Genomic DNA, 19,364 nt, shown 5'->3' with positions numbered 1-19,364 from the left:
CCAACAGATGATAAACCCACAGGTTATTTCTTTTTAGCAGTACCCCAGGCAATACAGGATGGCTTAATGTAGTAAGTGTGCTCTTATAAAACAAAACCAAAGACAAAGAGAAGGCTTTTTCTATTCATTTTCATTTCCAGGGCCGGCAGATTTCAGTGGTCCAACAGCTGCCCTCTGTGCTTTCATTCAACTTTCTTTATGCAAGCTGATTTCTTTCCAGAGGGGTCGGAAAAGTATTACAGCTCAAGCCACCAGCCAGCCCAGCTGGAAGGCTTTGTGTAGCACAGACTGCCTGTATATCCTGTCACCCAACCAATTAGAAAGTGGAGGATTCTGTAGTGTGGGGTCGGTTTCGAATATACTTGCCCCACTAAGATAACATGAGAAATACAGCTTAATGCCTGATTCACTGAAGTGCCCATTAGTGGGACTGCTGCTGACCCTTTGGCACTGAAGTTTTGGTAGAATATACAAGCATATCCAGGTTGAACACGTCCTCAGAAAGTAAAAGCAGATTATGTACAAAGATGTACTGCGGTGCAGGGTGAGGAAGTTTGAAAGACGAAACCCTGCCATATTATATGGAACTTTCTGATTATACCTCTGTTTTTCATCTGCTGGCCCCAACCCCTCACAGGGCCAAAGAACCACCCAGCTCATAAGAAAGAAAACAATGGGGTTCCAAAATATACTAAAGCTTCCAGTTTGCTAGGGTATAGGAAGCAGAAAAGCTCTTAGAACAACATCATGACATTTTCCTTTACTATTATATATAAAACATCTAAATGAAATCTAAATTATTTTTCACACATTCAATTTTTCTGAGTTTCTGTTTGAGGTGAGAATAAAGGCATGCCCTTTATTCCCTGACTATCCTTCCTAGTATATTTTGTTAAAAAGTTATTGGCCAATTTTTAAGATCTGTTGATTCACACTAATACTGCTTAAAAGAAGGCACTATTTGGCTGGGTGTGGTGACTCATGCCTATAATCCCAGTGCTTCGGGAGGCTGAAGCGGGCGATTGCTTGAGCCCAAGAGTAACATACTGAGACCCACCTCTATGAAAAATAGCTGGGTGTGATGGCATGTGCCCTTAGTCCCAGCTACACAAGAGGCTGAGGCAGGAGTATCACTTAAGCCCAGGAGTTCAAGGCTGCAGTGAGCTGAAATCACACTACTGTACTCCAGCTTGGGTGACAGTGACAATCTATTTCTAAAATTAAATAAAATATTCTTCCTCCTGGCTGAGCAAGATATAAAAATAAATAAGTAAATAAAATAAGGTAGTATTTTCAAGTTCCAAAAAATTTCTCATTAAATAAAAATCTCATGTATCAAAGGATACTTTCTTGGGGAAATCCTAAACTTGTGAATCCTAAAGCTGCATGTTAGAAAATAGGAAAGTTACACTAACTTAAATTGTACATACTTGAAGATTAAGGCTCATATCACTAACCCCCACTTATCCTATCATTTTGACTAGCTGAAAAGCTGCGAAATAATGCCAACAGCAAAATCTCAACACTGAGATGTTCCATGTTCTATAGATTATAAAGAGCTCTATATACCTTATGTCATATAGGTAATTCTGTAGGCAATTCATAATAATGACTTAAAGAAGTATGGAATGGGTCTTTATGGCTTCTATAGAGCAAGGACCAGAGAAAGTGATCATGATCTTATTTGAAAGTGATAAGAACAGACTAACAAAAATTGATGCACTCTTCCTCAAGCCCCAACCTTCCTGCAAAGGGGGAAGCACATTTGAAAAGCTTTGCTTACAGAGGTGACACTGCCTTCAGCCAGACTGGAGACACTGAAGTGGGCTCCCCCTTGCTCGGTCTTTAATTTTTTAGCGGTAGGTCCATCTTCATGGCTAGAAAAGGAAAAAAAAAAAAAAAAAAAATTCTCTTAAAACAGAACAAACAATACAAAACCAGATTGCTATTGTGAAACTTATTTTCCAAGCACCAAATAAATAAATAAATAAATAAATAAATAAATAAAAAGAAGAAAAGAAAAACAATAGCTACATGTAGTCCTCTTACAAACGAAAGCTGCCTCCCTTTCCCAGTCACCGGACTCCTAAGGGCCTAACTTGAGGCAGCCCCTGGCTTTGTTTCACAGCAGTATGAGAATCAGAACTAAGCAATCACATCATAAGGTCCTTGCAAAAGATGAAACTGCAAGCACAGATAACGGAAATTTAACATTTAAGTAAGAAAACCATTTACTCTTCAGATATTATTTTCTAGTTCCTGTCTCAGAATTGACAGCTATTAGCTTTCCATGTACACAGAAGACCTTTGTGTCTAACAACCCATTTTCTCCATCATGTATATTAGAGCTTTATAAGCTTCTGTTTACAACTGTCAAAACTTACTAGACAATCCTTAATTAACTATGCAAGAGCTTTCCCTCTTAAAGAAGTCATAAACTATAAAAAAAACCACTTTCCCAAAAACTTTCAATTTCTTCTTTTATAAACCTAATTCTGTTTTGTGCAATATGCTAACAGTCCAATAGCATCTGTGTGCTAAGGAAAAGTGTATCAAACATCTTGCCTCAAGTAACATACTGGCTTTAACAGCCTGTCTTAAAGTCAAGAGGAGGTCAAGTTAATTGCAAAAGAGAAGAAAATCAAATCCAAAGACTCTGCCTGTAATCTCCCTTAAGCTGCTGAACATTAAGAAATGAAGATGCAATCTGGGACAAAAGCAGCCATCAGAAATGGCTAGATGATAAGAGAAATTAGTAATCGAGATCTAGAAATTTTAAAAATTCATTTATTTTAACAAATAAAAATTGCATCTATTTATCACGTACAAAATGTTTTAAAATAAGCATTTGTGAAATAGCTAAATTAAGCTAATTATTGTATGCATTATTTCATTTACTTATCATTTTATTATGAGAACAGTTAAAATTTCTCAGCAATTTTCAAGACTAGTATTCTAAATGTGTTTTTTTGCTCAAAGCCCCAACCTTCAGACAATGAGGCTTGAAAATGAAGTCATTTTAAAAATGAAGCAAAAATAAATTTTAAACATAAAATGAAGCAAAGAATAAATAAAACATACATGGGCTTCCTCAATTTCAATAATGAATTTCCTCTTAGAGGAAGGTAAAAGAACTAAAGTAATCATCACAGCCATACATCCATGAATTAAAACTTTCACTATCTGGCATCTTTCCCATTCACCACTCAACGTTTTCCCTTTGAGAAGTAGGCAAGAGCTAAGTAGAAGACAGAAGGGTGGGAACCAGGAAACATTACAAGGGATAAGTCACCCAGAACTCTTTTCTTGCAAATAGAATAAAAAATAAACAAAGCCTTCATGGAAAAAATGAAAGAAAAAAAGCAGAAATCCAAGGTAGGATGCAATTCCATTAGAAGTTGAGTATAGTTTTAAAAAAAAGGTCAGAGCCAGTCATTTCAATTAACCGTTGCCAGTTCTTCCCAAGAGACAAGTCAACAACATTAAACTACTGAAGAGCTGGAGTCAAAAGACCTGGATTCTAGTCTCAATTTTGCCACTGACTAGCACTGGAATCTTACACCTTCTTGATGGCGTTCACTGTGTACTAATTTTTATCTATCTAGAGTTTAGAGTCTAGTAAGCTACTAACCTCTCTGAGCTTCAGTCTGCTCCTTAGGAAAGCACTATGATGAAAAGTACCATCAGTATATCAACTATTCTGTTCCAAAAATACAGATTAGCTTACATAGTAGTATTAAGAAGGATTACACATAAAAAGCTAAGTCATGTGGGTATATGAAGTTGAATCACATGAAGAATTTCTTCAACCCTCCAAAATGAGGTTCTAGGGAAGGAAGTGTAAACAGACATACATACAATTTTCCCATACCAGGCAAGTAAAAGTAACCCCAGTCATATGTAGAACATAGTAAAATGTAGTATGGTTAATATTCTCCAGGCCAAATCATTTAATAGCATTATTAGGAATTTTGCATATACTAAATTAATAATGTCTATGTGAAGTGGGAAAAGGTAATGACTCTCTTCCCTAAATTATCTATGAAGGAACTAAGCTCTAAAAAGTAGAAATTTATACACACAAGATCACAGTAGACATATAAATGTCAGTAGTTGGTGCATTTGGATAATGAGACCATGGGTAATTTGTTCTTTTTCCTTTCTTATTTTCTTTCACAAACATGTATAAATTTTGCAACTCACTTATTTAGGCTAATACTAACTGAATATGTACTATGTATCAGTCACTAAGCTAGACTCTAAACTCTCAATATACAAAAATTAATATACTATCAACACCTTCAGCCAAATAAAAACTTAAGTATACATACAGACAATTAACAAAATACTGTGATAGGCAGCCTATCTCTTTCAGAAGACAGAAAATAGTTGTATTGGGCTAAAGCATAAGGTGCAAGCTGGGAAGTAGTGAGAGATGGAGCTAGAAAATACATTAATTAGGAACATTTAAAAACGTGAGGAAAGAAAACGGTTTTCTCTACGTAGTGTGTGTGTGCTGTCTGTCCTCAGTCTGGTGGCTTTGTTGCTGGGCACAATGCTCTCAGCTGATCCCTGCTGAACTGTGGGGACGGTCGCCTGGGCAGGATCCTTCACGACCCCTTTTCTGTTCCTCCGTCATCACGGGGAATAAATCTCTCTCGAAACTCTCTGACCCATTCCCAGAAAGGCAAAAAGATATTCAAAAGCCCTTCTTCCATCTTCCTTCCAGTGGGCACCGAGCCCAGCATTTGCAGCACCCACTGCTGGCAGTCTGGCCAGGTGTCTGTTACCTTGAAAAATGGCTACTGGACAGGATCGTGTGGTTGCTCTCATGGACATGGACTGTTTTTTTGTTCAAATGGAGCAGTGGCAAAATCTTCATTTGAGGAATAAAACTTGTGCAGTTGTACAGTACAAATCATGGAAGGGTGGTGGAATAATTGCAGTGAGTTATGAAGCTCGTGCATTTGGGGTCACTATACGTAGGCAGATGATGCAAAGAAGTTACGTTCAGGCCTTCTACTGGCACAAGTTCGTGAGTACCATGGGAAAGCTAACCTCACCAAGTACCGGGAAGGCAGTGTTGAAGTGATGGAAGAAGTCTCGTTTTGCTGTGATTGAATACACCAGCATTGATGAGGATTACGTAGATCTGACCAGTGCTGTACGAGAGACTACAAAAGCTACAAGGTCAGCCTATTTCGGCAGCCTTGTTACCAAGCACTTAAATTGAAGGGTTGCCCAAAGACCCCAAAACAGCAGAAGAGACTGTTTCAGAAAGGTACCTCCATAGCATATTACTTCTGCTTCCTGCCTTTGGAACCTGCTTTGCTTGGTCATGCTGATTCTCCTTGGAATAACTAAAAGGAAACTTAACCTACGGCCTGAATCAATCACAAGGACTCACATGGAAGGATATACAAATGTTGTTATCTTCCCAGGTATTTGGATGTTGAGAAGCTGTGAAATCTGTATGAAAGTAAATTTTTCTTTAGATATAACTAGGGCAGGTTAGCGTTATAAACAGAAGGCAGAAGGTTGACTGAGCACTTTGTCATTGGTAGTTTACTTTATTTCATTGTAACCTGGCTTCTTCATCTGTAAGAGTCTTGGCTTCTTCATCTATAAGGGTGAGCTTTTTAAAGAGGGACCTCAGATATAGGGAATTCAGTCACTCAAAATTTCTTATCACTTCTTAGCCCATTATCAAATACGGGCTGTGCAAGGCCCTTCTCATTGTATTTTACTATCTTTCCCCTTCATAGTGATTTTCCCACTCCCTCTGCACCCCACTTACACTCTTGTACCCACCGATATATTAGACGTATCTTAGATATGTACATATCTTTATAAGTTACACAGTACTGCTTTGTGTATGTGCCTTCTAATTACAAGATGATTTTGTGCTATTATAGATCTCATTCTTTTTCTTAATTTTCCTCAGTGGTGACCTTAGAGATCTGTCGATGTAGTTGTTACTTGCAGCATAATCCTTGATATGGATCCACCATGTTTACAGACCATTTTCCCTAGTGACAAGTTCACTGGTAGCTTCTAATGTCCTACTCAGTTTACATTCCCCTTTAGCAGTACACAGAAGTTCCTGTTTCTCCCATATTCTCACCAACAACTGGTCTCATCTAATGTTTAAAAATATTTGCCAATGTTTGTTTGTTTTGCTTTGATTTACAGTTCTCTGATTACTAATTGAGACTGAAGATCTCTTCATACACTTGTAAGCCAGTTGAGTTTCTGCTCCTGTGATTTGCTTATTTATAATCTTTGCCTATTTTTCTATGGAAAAATTGAAAAATTATTTTTTGATTTTCCAAGAGGTCTTTGTATATCCTAATTATTAGTTCCTTGTATTTTTTTTTTTTTTGAGATGGGAGTCTCACTATGTTGCCCAAGCTGGAGTGCAGTGGCTATTCAAAGGTGTAATCATGGCTCACTGCAACCTTGAACCCTGGGCTCAAATGATCCTCCTGCCTCAGACTCCAGAGTAGCTGGGACTACAGGTGTGTGCCATCATGCCCAACTAATTTTTATATTTTTTGTAGAGATGGGGTCTTACTGTGTTGCCCAGGCTTTTATATATATTATATATATAATATATATGTATTTTTTCCTACTTGGTTATTGATGTGTTGTGAAATGATAAATGGTTTCTTTAAATAAGTTCATTTTTACTTGCTTTACAAAAAGAAAACGGCTTTCTCTAGATAACTGGATTATGAATAGATGCCTCTTTTCTTTCTGCTTATCTGGATTCTCTCATTTGTGTAAAAAAGTTTGACCTTATGCTGAGGATAATGGGAGGCCTTTAAAGCAAGGGTTTTTTAATTGGGGGTCCAAAGATGACATCAAAGAATCTCTGAACTACCAGAAATTATAACCAAACTTCAAAACTTAGTATGTTAAAGCATTTTCCTGGGAAGAGGGTTCATAGATTTTGTATCAAGTGAGTCCACTGCACTCTCTGTCTCTCACATATGATTAAGAATCATTACTTTTAAGAATTTTAGGCCGGGCATGGTGGCTCACGCCTGTAATCCCAGCACTTTGGGAGGCCAAGGCGGCTGGATCACAAGGTCAGGAGATCGAGACCATCCTGGCTAACACGGTGAAACCCCGTCTCTACTAAAAATACAAAAAATTAGCCAGGCGTGGTGGCGGGCGCCTGTAGTCTCAGCTACTCGGGAGGCTGAGGCAGGAGAATGGTGTGAACCCAGGAGGCGGAGCTTGCAGTGAGCTGAGATGGCGCCACTGCACTGCAGCCTGGGCAACAGAGCGAGACTCTGTCTCAAAAAAATACATATATAATAATAATTTTAAGCAAGAGAGTGATGGGATCAGATTTGTTTTTTAAACTCACTAACAGCATGGATTGGAAAGGGTAAGACAAATTAGGGAAATGAGTGAAGAGGTTATCTCAGCGAGGCAGGCTAAAATGAGAAGGCCTACATAAAAGCAGTGGCAGTGGGCGATGCTATTAAGAGCTTACATTCCTTTTTAATGCTTACCATGTGGTAGTCACTATGTTAAACACATTTAAATTACCTCAGTTAAACTGCAACAACCCTACGAGTTAGTGATGATCAGCATCCTTTCACAGATGAGCAAACCAAGCCTCAAGAAAGTTTGATCCCTTGTTTAAAGCACACAGTAAGGGGAAAGAACTAATCCTGTACTCATCCATTCCCCTATCCAACCTCCGGGACGGCAGGCATTTGTTATTGCCACTTGACACTGAGTAACTTGCCAATTTCAACTGCTTTTAAGGGGAAACGCTTGAGTTTAGCTCCAAATTCGACCCCAAAACCAACGCCATTAGCCACCAGACTAACCTTAAGTGAAAAGGGTTAGATCTGAGGTAAATGTACTACAACTTGGTAAACCAATTACATATAGAATGTAAAAGAAAAGGAAGACTCCCAAGAAATTAGGTGTCATTCACTGAAATAAGAGAATAATGGCATGAAGAGGGGTTGGAAAGGAGCAGGAAGAAGAAAGCAGATAACAAAGCCATTTCTGGCATACTGAACTTGAGGGGCCTACAGGCACCTAAGCTATTTAGTGGATGGGATAGAAATCTGAACTGAAGATAGATATTTAGTAGTTTTGAGGCTCTGAAATAAAAAAGACGTCTTGGGATATGCACTGCTAAGGCAAAATGGCATTACAGTTTGAAGTACAAGCTCTGGAGTCAGAATGCCTACACTTAAATCCTTACTCCAACACCTACCAACTACAATCTTGGGCAAGTTTCTCATCTTCTCTAATCCTGTGCTCTAATCCTGAACTTTAAGTTGGGGGTCAATAAAAGAATCTATTTCATAGGATGGCAAAGTGGGTCCAAACAGATAATGTGTGTAAAACATTTAGCATCATGTAAAGCACTTAAGTTTTGAAGTCTGAATATAATTTCAGGTAGTTCACAGATTTCTTGATGTCATCTTTGGAACCCTGATTAAAAACGCTTGCTTTAATGGCCTCCCATTATCTTCAGCATAAGGTTCAATAAATGTTTGCTGTTTCTGAGGACAAATCCTACAGAATATCAACACAAAAACACACAAAAGCAGCCCCCACAGGAATCTGAGAGGGAGTTGCCAAAGACTGAAAAAAATCTGGAGAAGCTGAAGTTAAGACAGATATATGAGTTTTAAGAGAGAAGGAATAATTGACAGTGTCAAGTGCTACAAAGAGGTCAAGAAAGCAAAGGACCACAAAGCCGAAGTAAATTTAGCAGTTAGTGTCTTTTGGAAGATGAGCTTCAAGGATGTGGTGGGGGCAGAGACTGGTGAGAATGAGAGCTGGGAAAGGTTGCAGAGTAGACTATTCTTCTAAGAGCCTGGCTTCTGTAAGGAAAGATAATAATTAGATTAATAATTAGTAACAGGTAGTAATTAGAGGGAAGCAGCTAGGGGATTATTTTATTTTGTGTTAAATGAAAGAAATTTAATATGAGAGAAGAAAGGAGCTGGTGGTAGACAGGGAGAAGCTAAAAATACAGAAAGAGAAAAGAAATTATTAGTGGATTAAAGTACCAGATGAGGCAGAAAAAGGAATCCATCCTAGGAAACAAAGTAAGACTCTATCTTGACAAAATATAAAACAATTAGCCGGCGTGAGCTACTCAGGAGGCTACTGAGGATCCTCAAGTTGGGAGATCACTTGAGCCCAGGAGGTCAAAGTTGCAGTGAGCTGTGATCATGCCACTGCACTCCAGCCTGGGTGACAGAGAGAGACCCTGTCTCAAAAACTAAAATTAAAAAAAAAAGAAAAGAAAGGATCCAGGGCACAGGTAAAGGAATTCACCTTAGGCAGGATGAAATAAATACCCTATTTCACTGAGACAGGAAAGAAGGAAGGTAAATGCAAAAACACGTATGTTTTGAGATAAGATGGGCCAGAAAACTGAGGAGTTCCTACCTGCTTTGGTTAGGCTTTGTGTTCCCACCCAAGTTTTTCCTTTTTTTTTTTTTTTTTTAAGACAGAGTCTCACTCTGTTGCCTAGGCTGGCATGCAATGGTGTCATCTCAGCTCACTGCAAACCTCCACCTCCTGGGTTCAAGCAATTTTCGTGCCTCAGCCTCCCGAGTAGCTGGATTACAGGCTTGTGCCACCACAGCCAGCTAATTTTTGTGTGGAGACAGGGTTTCACCATGTTGGCCAGGCTGGTCTGGAACTCCTGACCTCAAGCAACCCACCTGCCTCGGCCTCCCAAAGTGCTGGGATTACAGGCGTGAGCCACTGAGCCCAGCCCCAAATCTCATTTTGAATTGTAATCCTCAAGTGTTGAGGGAGAGACCTGGTGGGAAGTGACTGGATTATGGGGGCAGTTCCCTCATGCTATTCTTGTGATAATGAGTGAATTCGCACGAGATCTGATGGTTTTACATAAGGTAGTTTCTCCTGTGCTGATACATACTTGTTCTCACCTGCTGCCATGTAAGATGCACCTTTGCTTCTCCTGCCATGATTGTAAGTTTCCCGAGGCCTTCCCAGCTATGTGGTGCTGTGAGTCAATCAAACCTCTTTCCTTTAGAAATTACCCAGTCTTGGGTATTTCTTCATAGCAGCATGAGAAGAGACTAATACACCACCTATTGGCCTCTACTGTCATTGTCACTGCTAACATGCCAGGCACATGACTAGGATTTTTAAATCCTAAAATTAATAGGTTAATAATTTATAACCTAACCGATTAATAATCCAAACACTGTGTTCTTACTATTTGCTAGGCACTTCGCTGGGTCCTAGGGATACAACAGTGAACAGCATACACTGCTCAATTAACCCCCATGATAACTCTATGAGACAGATACTCCTATTATCCCTATTCTACCCATGAGGAAACTAAGGCTTTGAGAGGATAAGTAACCTATGCCTAAGGCCACACTGAAGAGCAAGGGGTCTGACTCATATTGACTGACTCTGGAGTCTGAAATCTTAACCATTAACCAAGTGAGGATGTCTGCTGAGAGTAAGTGAGGAGTCTTCGTGGACCTGGAAAGAGCAGAAAGCTTCAGACTACCTGCATAGAGATAAACAGAAATCAAGATCACGTACACATCAGCTGCACAAGCAGGATTAGACCTGAGATGTCCGAATTCTCATGCAAGTTCCCCGTCCAAGAGATGACATTTTCATTTCAAGGATGTATAGCAACATTAAGGGAAGCAATGCTTTTATATGATAAGGGTAATATTTAGTATATTTTGGGACTACAGTGTCAAATGGTGTTCTTACCCTCTTGAAATGAAGAAATCACTTCTAACACTAGGTATTCAACAAGTCCAAGACAAACATCAGATCTTCTCAAAGATTCAATGTTTTTATAGATAATGATATGATTATTGCTTTAGGTTTTGACTATTGGCTTCCCTCCAAATACATTCATAGGCCACAAAATGATGTTTTGGTCATTGACGAGCCACATATACATGGTGGTCTCATAAGATTATAATGAAACTGAAAAAGTCCTATCGCCTTGTGACATCAGGGCTGTCATGACATCACAGCACAAGGCATTACCTTTTCTTTTTTTTTCTCTTTTTAAATTAAGACGGAGTCTCACTCTGGAGCCCAAGCTGGAGTGCAGTGGCGTGATCTCAGCTCACTGCAACCTCTGCCTCCCAGGTTCAAGAGATTCTCCTGCCTCAGCCTCCCAAGTAGCTGGGACTATAGGCGCATGCGTTCATTTTTGTATTTTTAGTAGAGATGGGGATTCTCTACTAAAAATGTTGGCCAGACTGTCTCGAACACCCGACCTCAGGTCATCTGCCCACCTCAGTATCCCTAGGCATCTATTATTAGATATGTTTATATATGCAAATACCTCTTTGTTACAAATGCCTACAGTATTCAACATAGTAACACATTGCACAGGTTTGTACCTTGGGGCAAAAGGCCATACCACATAGCCTAGGTATGTAGTAGACTCCACCATGTGGGCTCGTGTAAGTACACTCTGTAACATTCGCACAACGAAATCGCCTAACGACAGGGTTCACAGAATGTATCCCTGTCATTAAGTGAAGGATGACAGTTGCTCAAAGTGCTTTAATATCTGTGATTTCATTGTTATAATCTCTCTTGAGATTTTTCTTTAGGTGAAGAAAATCTCATAAAGGTAAAATTATTTCACCAAAATCATATCGAGTGAAACAACTGGAATGATTCTCAGCTCTTAAGACGATTAAAACATCCTGAACAGACATTTGTCCACTCCTGATCTTAGGCCCTCTCCAGGTACACTGGAAATATGTACCCTGGATCCAGAGATGATGAATATATACAAAGACATTGCAAACTGTTGGCAATTTTTTCTTTCCTTGGAAAAATTACCTCTAGAACTGACTGGAGGCTTATCATCAAAATTGAGGGGTTTTAGAACCTTGTAGAAAGGACTGAATCATTCTTATTGAATACAGGTGGTATTCAATATTCGCTAAATGAATCATTTCTGCGATTCTTAAAAACTAAGCTTTCTCAGAAGAGAACAGGAGCGTCAGCAAGTGTGTGTGAATAAGATACTTCTCAGGCCCCTGCAAGAGTAACTTAGCTATGCTGCGAACCACTATGGGAGCAAAGAACAAGAAGCTCAGCATACCCAAGCTTCCAGAAGAGTGCCTAGCGGGACCAGAGCCAAAGGTGTGATCACAGCAGGGATCAAATGACAGAACAGCATTCTTCTGGGTCTGTGTGGTGTGCTTTTTTAACCAGCTGATTTACATTTTAATCAAAGGGAAGAGGAGAAAATGGCCCACTTCTTTCCCACAGCACCAGAGTAAGATCATGGACTGGAGCTTTAACACACACAAAGAGAATAGCCCTGTGATTGCAGTAAGACTAGAGTAAGGTGTCACAGAAAAAAAAGGCTGCAGACTTTTATTGAACTGTTTTAAAATACAAATCCAGAAGGTAGATAAGGATAGCAGGGGGAAAGTGAATTTTTAGGGACAGTCTTCTTGTGTAGAATGATGATAGACTAAACAGAAACGAAAACCTCTCCAGAATGTGTAAGGAATGCACATCATAAAAATCTATCAAGAAACAATCAATCTCCTTGAGAGATGGTCTTACAGGGGGCAGGCGGTGTGCAGGGAGAAACCAAGTGTATGATTTTTTTTTCAATTCTCACAAAGCTTGGATGTTAATCTTTAGAAAGTCACAGAATGTGCAAAGCTTTCTATTCAATTTAGACAGTAATTCTCTAAATCAATGATTTATAGAAACCTGTGAAGATTTCTGGAAATTACTCATCAAAACTTCTCCACTGCAGTATTTATAAATAAGAAGCTTTGTCAATAAAGGTAGTTGTGGAGAGAAAATCAAAAAAGGGAAAAAAAGTCATGGTTTAAAATCAGATCTCAAAATACAGCCAAAAGAAAGGTATAGATTATTCTGGTTTGAGAAAAAAAAAGTCACCAATAACTGGTTGACCTAAACCCGGTAAAAATCAATTTTACATACTCAAATAATTCTGGATAAGCAACAACAATTTCTCGTTTTATTTTTGTTTTGTTTTGAATGGAAGCTGACATAGATTGTGAACAGAAGAGGGAAAAAACTTAATAGCCAGTTGTAAGCTTGATTTCAGGGTATATGAAAAGCATTTTGCAAACCTTAAAGTACAAATACCTCCCCAATAGCAGCACAACCAAGTATATCACTGATACACTAATAGAATGGCTACAGAACTGATAGTTTTTCACTCTCATTCCCACCTTTCCTCCAAAAAATCTCATTGATATCCCCAACATCTAATCTCCTCCCAACCAAAAAAACCTATGATCTTCAACACAGTCATTCTCAGTACTTTACTTTAAAAAGTCTAAAGTATTTTTAGATTTAGATATTCAGAAACTTATCTGATTATATATTATATATAATTCACCAAGAATCTGATGTTGATCAAAAAGTCATCAGCCCAGAAGGTAGCTCTAAATCCAAGGTGAACAGCAAGGATATAATATGATCACAGCAGACAGATGTAAGAAATCAGTACTTCAATGTAAGGGCCAAATAGCAAAAGGCTTCTTCTTCCCACCTTTTTAATTCCATAGACCCCTATGTGAGACCTCCAGAGCCACTCCAAAATGACCACAAATCTTACATACCCCAATGTTAAATGCAATTATACCGAGTACTTACTTGTCTTGGAAAATGTCCTGAGCAGTTACTTGATCCTTTTTCTTGGCTTCAATCAGAGGAAAAAGGGTCTTTATTTTAGAGAGAGGAATCTGACTTTTCGATGTCACCTCAGCGGGAGGATTCAGCATGTTCCAAATATGCTGCTGAATTGGGGGTAGAGGCTCCCGGGGATGTAAAGCTCTGTGCAGCAGACACTGTTGGAAAAGGTAAGGATTTTAAAACATAGATGGAGACATATATGGCTTCTTTATATTTTCTGATCAAGGATCCTCCATCTTTAGTGTGGGAGGGCTAAGTGATTCATACCACATGTAAAAAACAACAGAGGATTCACCCAGAACCACCTTTCTTGGCAGGATATTGGTCAATATCTAACCAATTGTAAAAACGGGTCCAAACCTAGCAACAGTATGTTCTGCTCTGGACCTCCTGGAAAGGAGCCTCACCTTACAAATCAAAGCTGTTGCTTTTACTACTTGGGGAATATGTAAGATTCCCTAAAATACCTAATTCCAAGACCTGATAATCTGGGATTGTAACTTTCTTGTTATAATCCTTTTATCTCTCTTAATCATGCTGTGCTTTCTCTCTCACTTCATCTCAGAGAATGCCATGTGGTGGATGAAACAGGTTACTACAGGGAAGCTGCCCATGCTCAGTGAGTCCCAGAGAGAAGCCTGCAAAAGAGATGAGAATACTGAGTTGTGCCCGAGTGCTGAGTCTGCACTTTTCTCCACAAGTCCATCCATCTTTCTCCTTCCCCACTGCTACCATTCTTGCCCGGGCCCCATCACCTCATCCCTGGCCTACCACAGTCACCTTCTAACTGGTCTCCTGGCTTCTCCTTCCACTGTCTGACTGGAGGTGGTACGAGAATGAACTGCTCACTATACCCTACGGTCCTGTGACACAGCCCTGCTTGCCTCCTTGATTGCATCGCCAGCCACTTGTTCTCCTCACTCACAATCCCAACAGGCTGGGCTCCTCCTGCTTCGCTCATACACTAAGCTCATCCTACCTTTGGGGCCTGGACCTAACGCTACCCCTGCTTCCTCTGTCTTTCCCTAAACCTCGAAGGAGTTAGCCCCACCCCCATCCCTTTTTTTAAAAAAAAAAAACATTTTGGTCTTTGCTGAGATACTATCTCCAAAGAGAGGACTTCCCTGACACTCTATATGAAGTAGCCCCTCCACCCCATCCTACCACCCTAGTCATTTTCTGTCACTTTCCTTATTTTATATTTTTATAGCCTCTATCATTATCTAAAATTATCAATTTTCTAGTTTACTTGTTTATTATCTAACCCTCCTCCTTACAAGTAGGGCTCTTCTCTTCTTTACTGCTGAATGAATTCTAAACATCAAAAATACTACCTGGCACATAATAAGCACCTGGCAGATAAGGGCTGAAGGAATAAAGTGCTCTTTTCCAGGGCTCTAGTTGTTGACAGTGGTGTCAAGAAGCAACACCAAGGGGGAGGGGCACCAAGATCAAGGCCAGGGCAGGTTCTCCACTGCCCATATGAGTGAAGTTCTGCACAGCATGCCACCTCATTCAACCACCTATCCTGCCTCGAGTCTACTGGGCCAGGCCTTGGCAGTATGCCAGGCCTTGGCCTGCCCAGCAAAGGTAATGCTCTAAAAGGAGTGTAGAAAAGTAAGCAGTAACATTAGATGTCATTAAAAAACAAAGAAAGAAATGAAACTATCCATTGATTGATGTTTTCCTTCCTTCGATAAAGATTAATTCCAAAATTAAAGTATAACTATTCCCACTTTTAAACAACTTATAAATTTGTAATTCTAAGAAAAACAAACAGACCACCAGGGAGCTGAAGAGCTCCTGTAATTTCAAAATACTACTCCTATCACAAAGTATATGATTTATACTATCCCATGGACTCCTTTCCTACACTGAGGAAAATGTAAGCTGAAAGTTTCTATTCTAAAAAAATAAAAGATGCTTAGGTTTAATAGTGAGTATCATCCAAGAGTCAATGTCCTGTAAGTTTCAAAAACCCTGAGGTAGGAATTAAGTACCAATTTCCTCCAGAAATTCCATGCGCTTCTCCCTGCTCTCTCCCCATTTCAACCACCAACCATAGCTCTTCCTTCTCCATAGTACATATTCATTCCTCTGAGTTTGATGCTTGCTTTCTTTCCTAATTACTTGACTTTCCCTCGAGCATCAATAACATCAGGCCTATTCAATGTAAAGCAAGATAATCCCAAAATTGTTTAAGCAAATCCAAACGATCCCAAACTCTGTGAATCTACCCCCTCCACCTTCTTATTATGCATAATCCTTTATTCATACTGTTCTCCCTTGGTTCATTAAAATATCTCAACAGCTTAGAATGTCCTAAAGATGTAAAGCAGTAATCAAACACCCAACATAGCGGACTGCCTCTCATAAACTTCTAAAGATTCTGTCTGTGATATCCAATTGACATGTCTTGGAAAAGGGCTAGAACAACCAATGGACAAGTATCCTACCCAGCCTTCCTACTGAAAAACATTCCAGATTTTCAGCATAAACTCCAGGCAATCTTTTCAGAGTCATCATCCGTAAATCAATAATAAAGGATCTACAAGAGATGTTCTTAAGTACCAACCTCCCTCTTGTATTTTCTGAAAGGTCACATTTTAGGCAAATTAAGCTAAGCGGGATACTTACAAAATTCATTCAGGTAAAAATTCCCAATGCATTTTAAAAAAGAGATTATGAGAAAGTGACATTTCTGAGTGGCTGGGAAGCTGAGATCACAGTTCTTGACCTATTTATTTCTCTTTTAAACAACTGTTACTCGATGTGATTTTTACAATTTGAAAAAGATTAGAGGAAAAACCTACAGACCACAGTAGCTCAGAAGTTACTAATATACTGATTTTAGCAACACTGCATCAATTATTTAAAAGGTGGTTTTAACCGTTATATATCTTTAGCATTTCTTTCCAAAATTAGAATTAATCTCTTGATAACAAATTGATTATTAATCTCTCTCACCTTCTCCAAGCTCATTTACCCTTAGCTGTAGGTATTTCATTCAAAAAGAAAAAAGTAGCCTTCTTGGGTCCTACAACCTCCTACAGATTACTGTGTCCTCTCTTTCTCTCCCTTCATCAGGAAGTCTTTCTCATCTAGGCATTGTAACCTGGCTTGCACATCACTACTCAACTGATTCTGTGTCCCCAAAGTCCTCAAACTGGACTATGAATTCCTAAAGACCCTTTGCTAAGCTCACCTCTACTCGCCACTGTGCATCTGACTTGGCATTCTTTCCTCTCCAACTCTTCTCTTTCTGTGCCTTCCAAGATGCATTTCTCCTAATTTTGTACCTTGCTGATTTTTGTTGGGGGATGGAGGTAGGAGCATTTGGTTTTGTTTTGTAACAGCCCTTTTTTACATGTCTAATTGTTCACTCATATGTTGGGGTTCTCTACTTAGTTCTCTCTCTTCTCACCCAATGTGTTCTCTCAGATGATCTGACTCACTTGTCTTTCTGCCTCAATGAGGAGGACTCTCAAATCTGTGTGTTTAGACCTGACTTGTCTTCTGGGCTCTGCAACCGTTTCTAACTTCCCACTGAGTGACTATACCAGGATATCCAATAGATTTTCTCAAATTTAACTCTTGTGAAAACAAATGAATTATCTTTTCTACCTGCTCATTCTGTATTCCTTATCATATTGAATGGTGACATCATCTTTTCAGTCACCCAAGCTAGGATCCTGTTATCTTCAATTCCTCTTTATTTTCCATCAATCACTCAAGTTCTAGCTATACCTTCTAAATGCCTTAAGAATCGATTGTCGTCTCCACTCTCTCCATCACTGCTTTAACTCTTAAGCCTTCAAGTGGGCCACTGAAAATTCTTTAATAATTACCCACTGCTGTAAAATCCAAATGACTGAATGTGGCATATAAGGTACTCACAACCTACCTACAACTTACCTTCTCTGTCACCTTTTCCATTATTTTCCCATACAGAACTTATACTGCAGCCAAAGGGATCCACATCCTAGCTCTTCCTATTTTCAAGCTTTTCCACATCATTTATTTTGCATGGCATGCTCTCCTTACAACATGCATCCCCTTTGTTCTTTTAGAACTCTGTCTGAATGCTCATTCCTCAGCAAAGCCTTCCTTAAGTCACCCACTTGCAAAAATCTTTTCCTTCTTATTCTCATGGTGTTTTCCAACCACTGTTTTAACTACTGGTTTTTTATCTCTATACTTTTCTCATTCTTCTAGAGGGGTCCATAAAAGAAGTAAGCCTGGCTGGGTGCGGTGGCTCACGCCTGTAATCCCAACAGTTTGGGAGGCCGAGGTGGACGGATCACAAGGTCAGGAGATCAAGACCATCCCGGCTAACATGGTGAAAACCAGTCTCTACTAAAAACAACCAAAAAAATTAGCCGGGCATGGTGGTGGGCGCCTGTAATCCCAGCTACTCGGAGGCTGAGGCAGGAGAATGGTGTGAACCCAGAAGGCAGAGCTTGCAGTGAGCCAAGATCAAGCCACTGCACTCCAGACTGGGTGACAGAGCGAGACTCCGTCTCAAAAAAAAAAAAGTAAGCTTATAGTATCTTTAGCATGTGGTCCACTGTTAGTACTCAATAAGTAAGTTTTTTTAAGTTTATATGTCCTAGTAAAGATACTTTTTATACAGATAAGCCATATTAAAAGCTCTCCCCCACAAAACAAACTAATAAAAATCAAACTTGTGCTTGCAGCCACTTTGGAATATAAAAATGCCCACATTTATGGCTTGTATCTGTCTGTTATTCCAAGAAACATTTATTAAAGATAAATACAACCTACCCTAGATAAGTGTGCAAAATAGTATTAATAGAAGTTTCTCTTTTTCTCCATAGTGAACCATTTTGGTAAGCTTTGAACTGGTCTGCTCCTACCTTTCCTACAAATGGCACAAGGCTTTAGGTCTTCAAGTATACTTGCCAAAAAACACCAAAGGATTTTTATATCTGTAATTTATACTTCATTACACTTAGCATGCCGCAGTACAGATGGTCCCTGGTTTATGATGGTTCAACTTACAATTTTTCTACTTTACAATAGTGTGAAAGCGATACTCATTCAGTAGAACTCAGTAGGACACTCGCAATGCTGGGCAGTGATATCAAGCTGCAGCTCCCAAGGGTAGACAACCTTTACAGTGCATTAGGCTGCAAGATGATTGTGCCCAACTGTAGGCTAATGTAAGAGTTCTGAGCACATTTAAAGTAGGTGAGGCTAAGCTATAACAATCGGTAGGTTAGGTGTAGTAAATGCATTTTCAACTTATATTCTCAATTTAGATGGGTTTACAGGCATGTATCCCCATCATAAATTGAGGGGCATGAGTATTCAGAGTCAAGTCTTCACATGTTAAGCCTCACATTTCTAATTTTAGAACAAAAGATTTTTTTCACTACTTAAAAGAATTAAAAGCATCAAAAATACAGGCAGTTTCTTTCAAGTAGAGGATCCCTCAAATCGCAAGCCCCAATACGAACTTAAGTTAGTTACAGATGTTTCATGAAGTGAGTCAAAAGGGAGAATCTGTGGTCTCTCCAGCACACGCCCTGTTACTCCCAAGCTGCAGAAGAGGGCCCTCTACTCCTCTGTGAGCAACAGCTTGCCTAAAAAAGCTGCTTATAATCTTTTTTTCAGTTTTGTGAGGCTCAGAGAAGCCTATG

The 19,364-nt window shown here is 39.4% G+C and overlaps 1 protein-coding gene across 1 annotated transcript in view; it reads right to left on the bottom strand.

The window, feature by feature from the left end:
* Window positions 1–19,364, bottom strand: part of XRCC5 (X-ray repair cross complementing 5) — a 95,768-nt gene that overhangs the window by 42,669 nt on the left and 33,735 nt on the right. The window contains exons 14-15 of the mRNA XM_023220586.3: window positions 13,663–13,856; window positions 1,784–1,877 (exon numbers count right to left, since the gene is read on the bottom strand). Coding sequence (XP_023076354.1) covers window positions 1,784–1,877; window positions 13,663–13,856 — 288 coding nt within the window. The remainder of the gene's footprint in view (window positions 1–1,783; window positions 1,878–13,662; window positions 13,857–19,364) is intronic.

The sequence above is a fragment of the Piliocolobus tephrosceles genome, chromosome 11, assembly GCF_002776525.5.
Source record: "Piliocolobus tephrosceles isolate RC106 chromosome 11, ASM277652v3, whole genome shotgun sequence".
Lineage (NCBI taxonomy): Eukaryota > Metazoa > Chordata > Mammalia > Primates > Cercopithecidae > Piliocolobus > Piliocolobus tephrosceles.
Note: the sequence above shows the minus strand (reverse complement) of the source record. Positions and strands in the feature narration are given on the sequence as shown.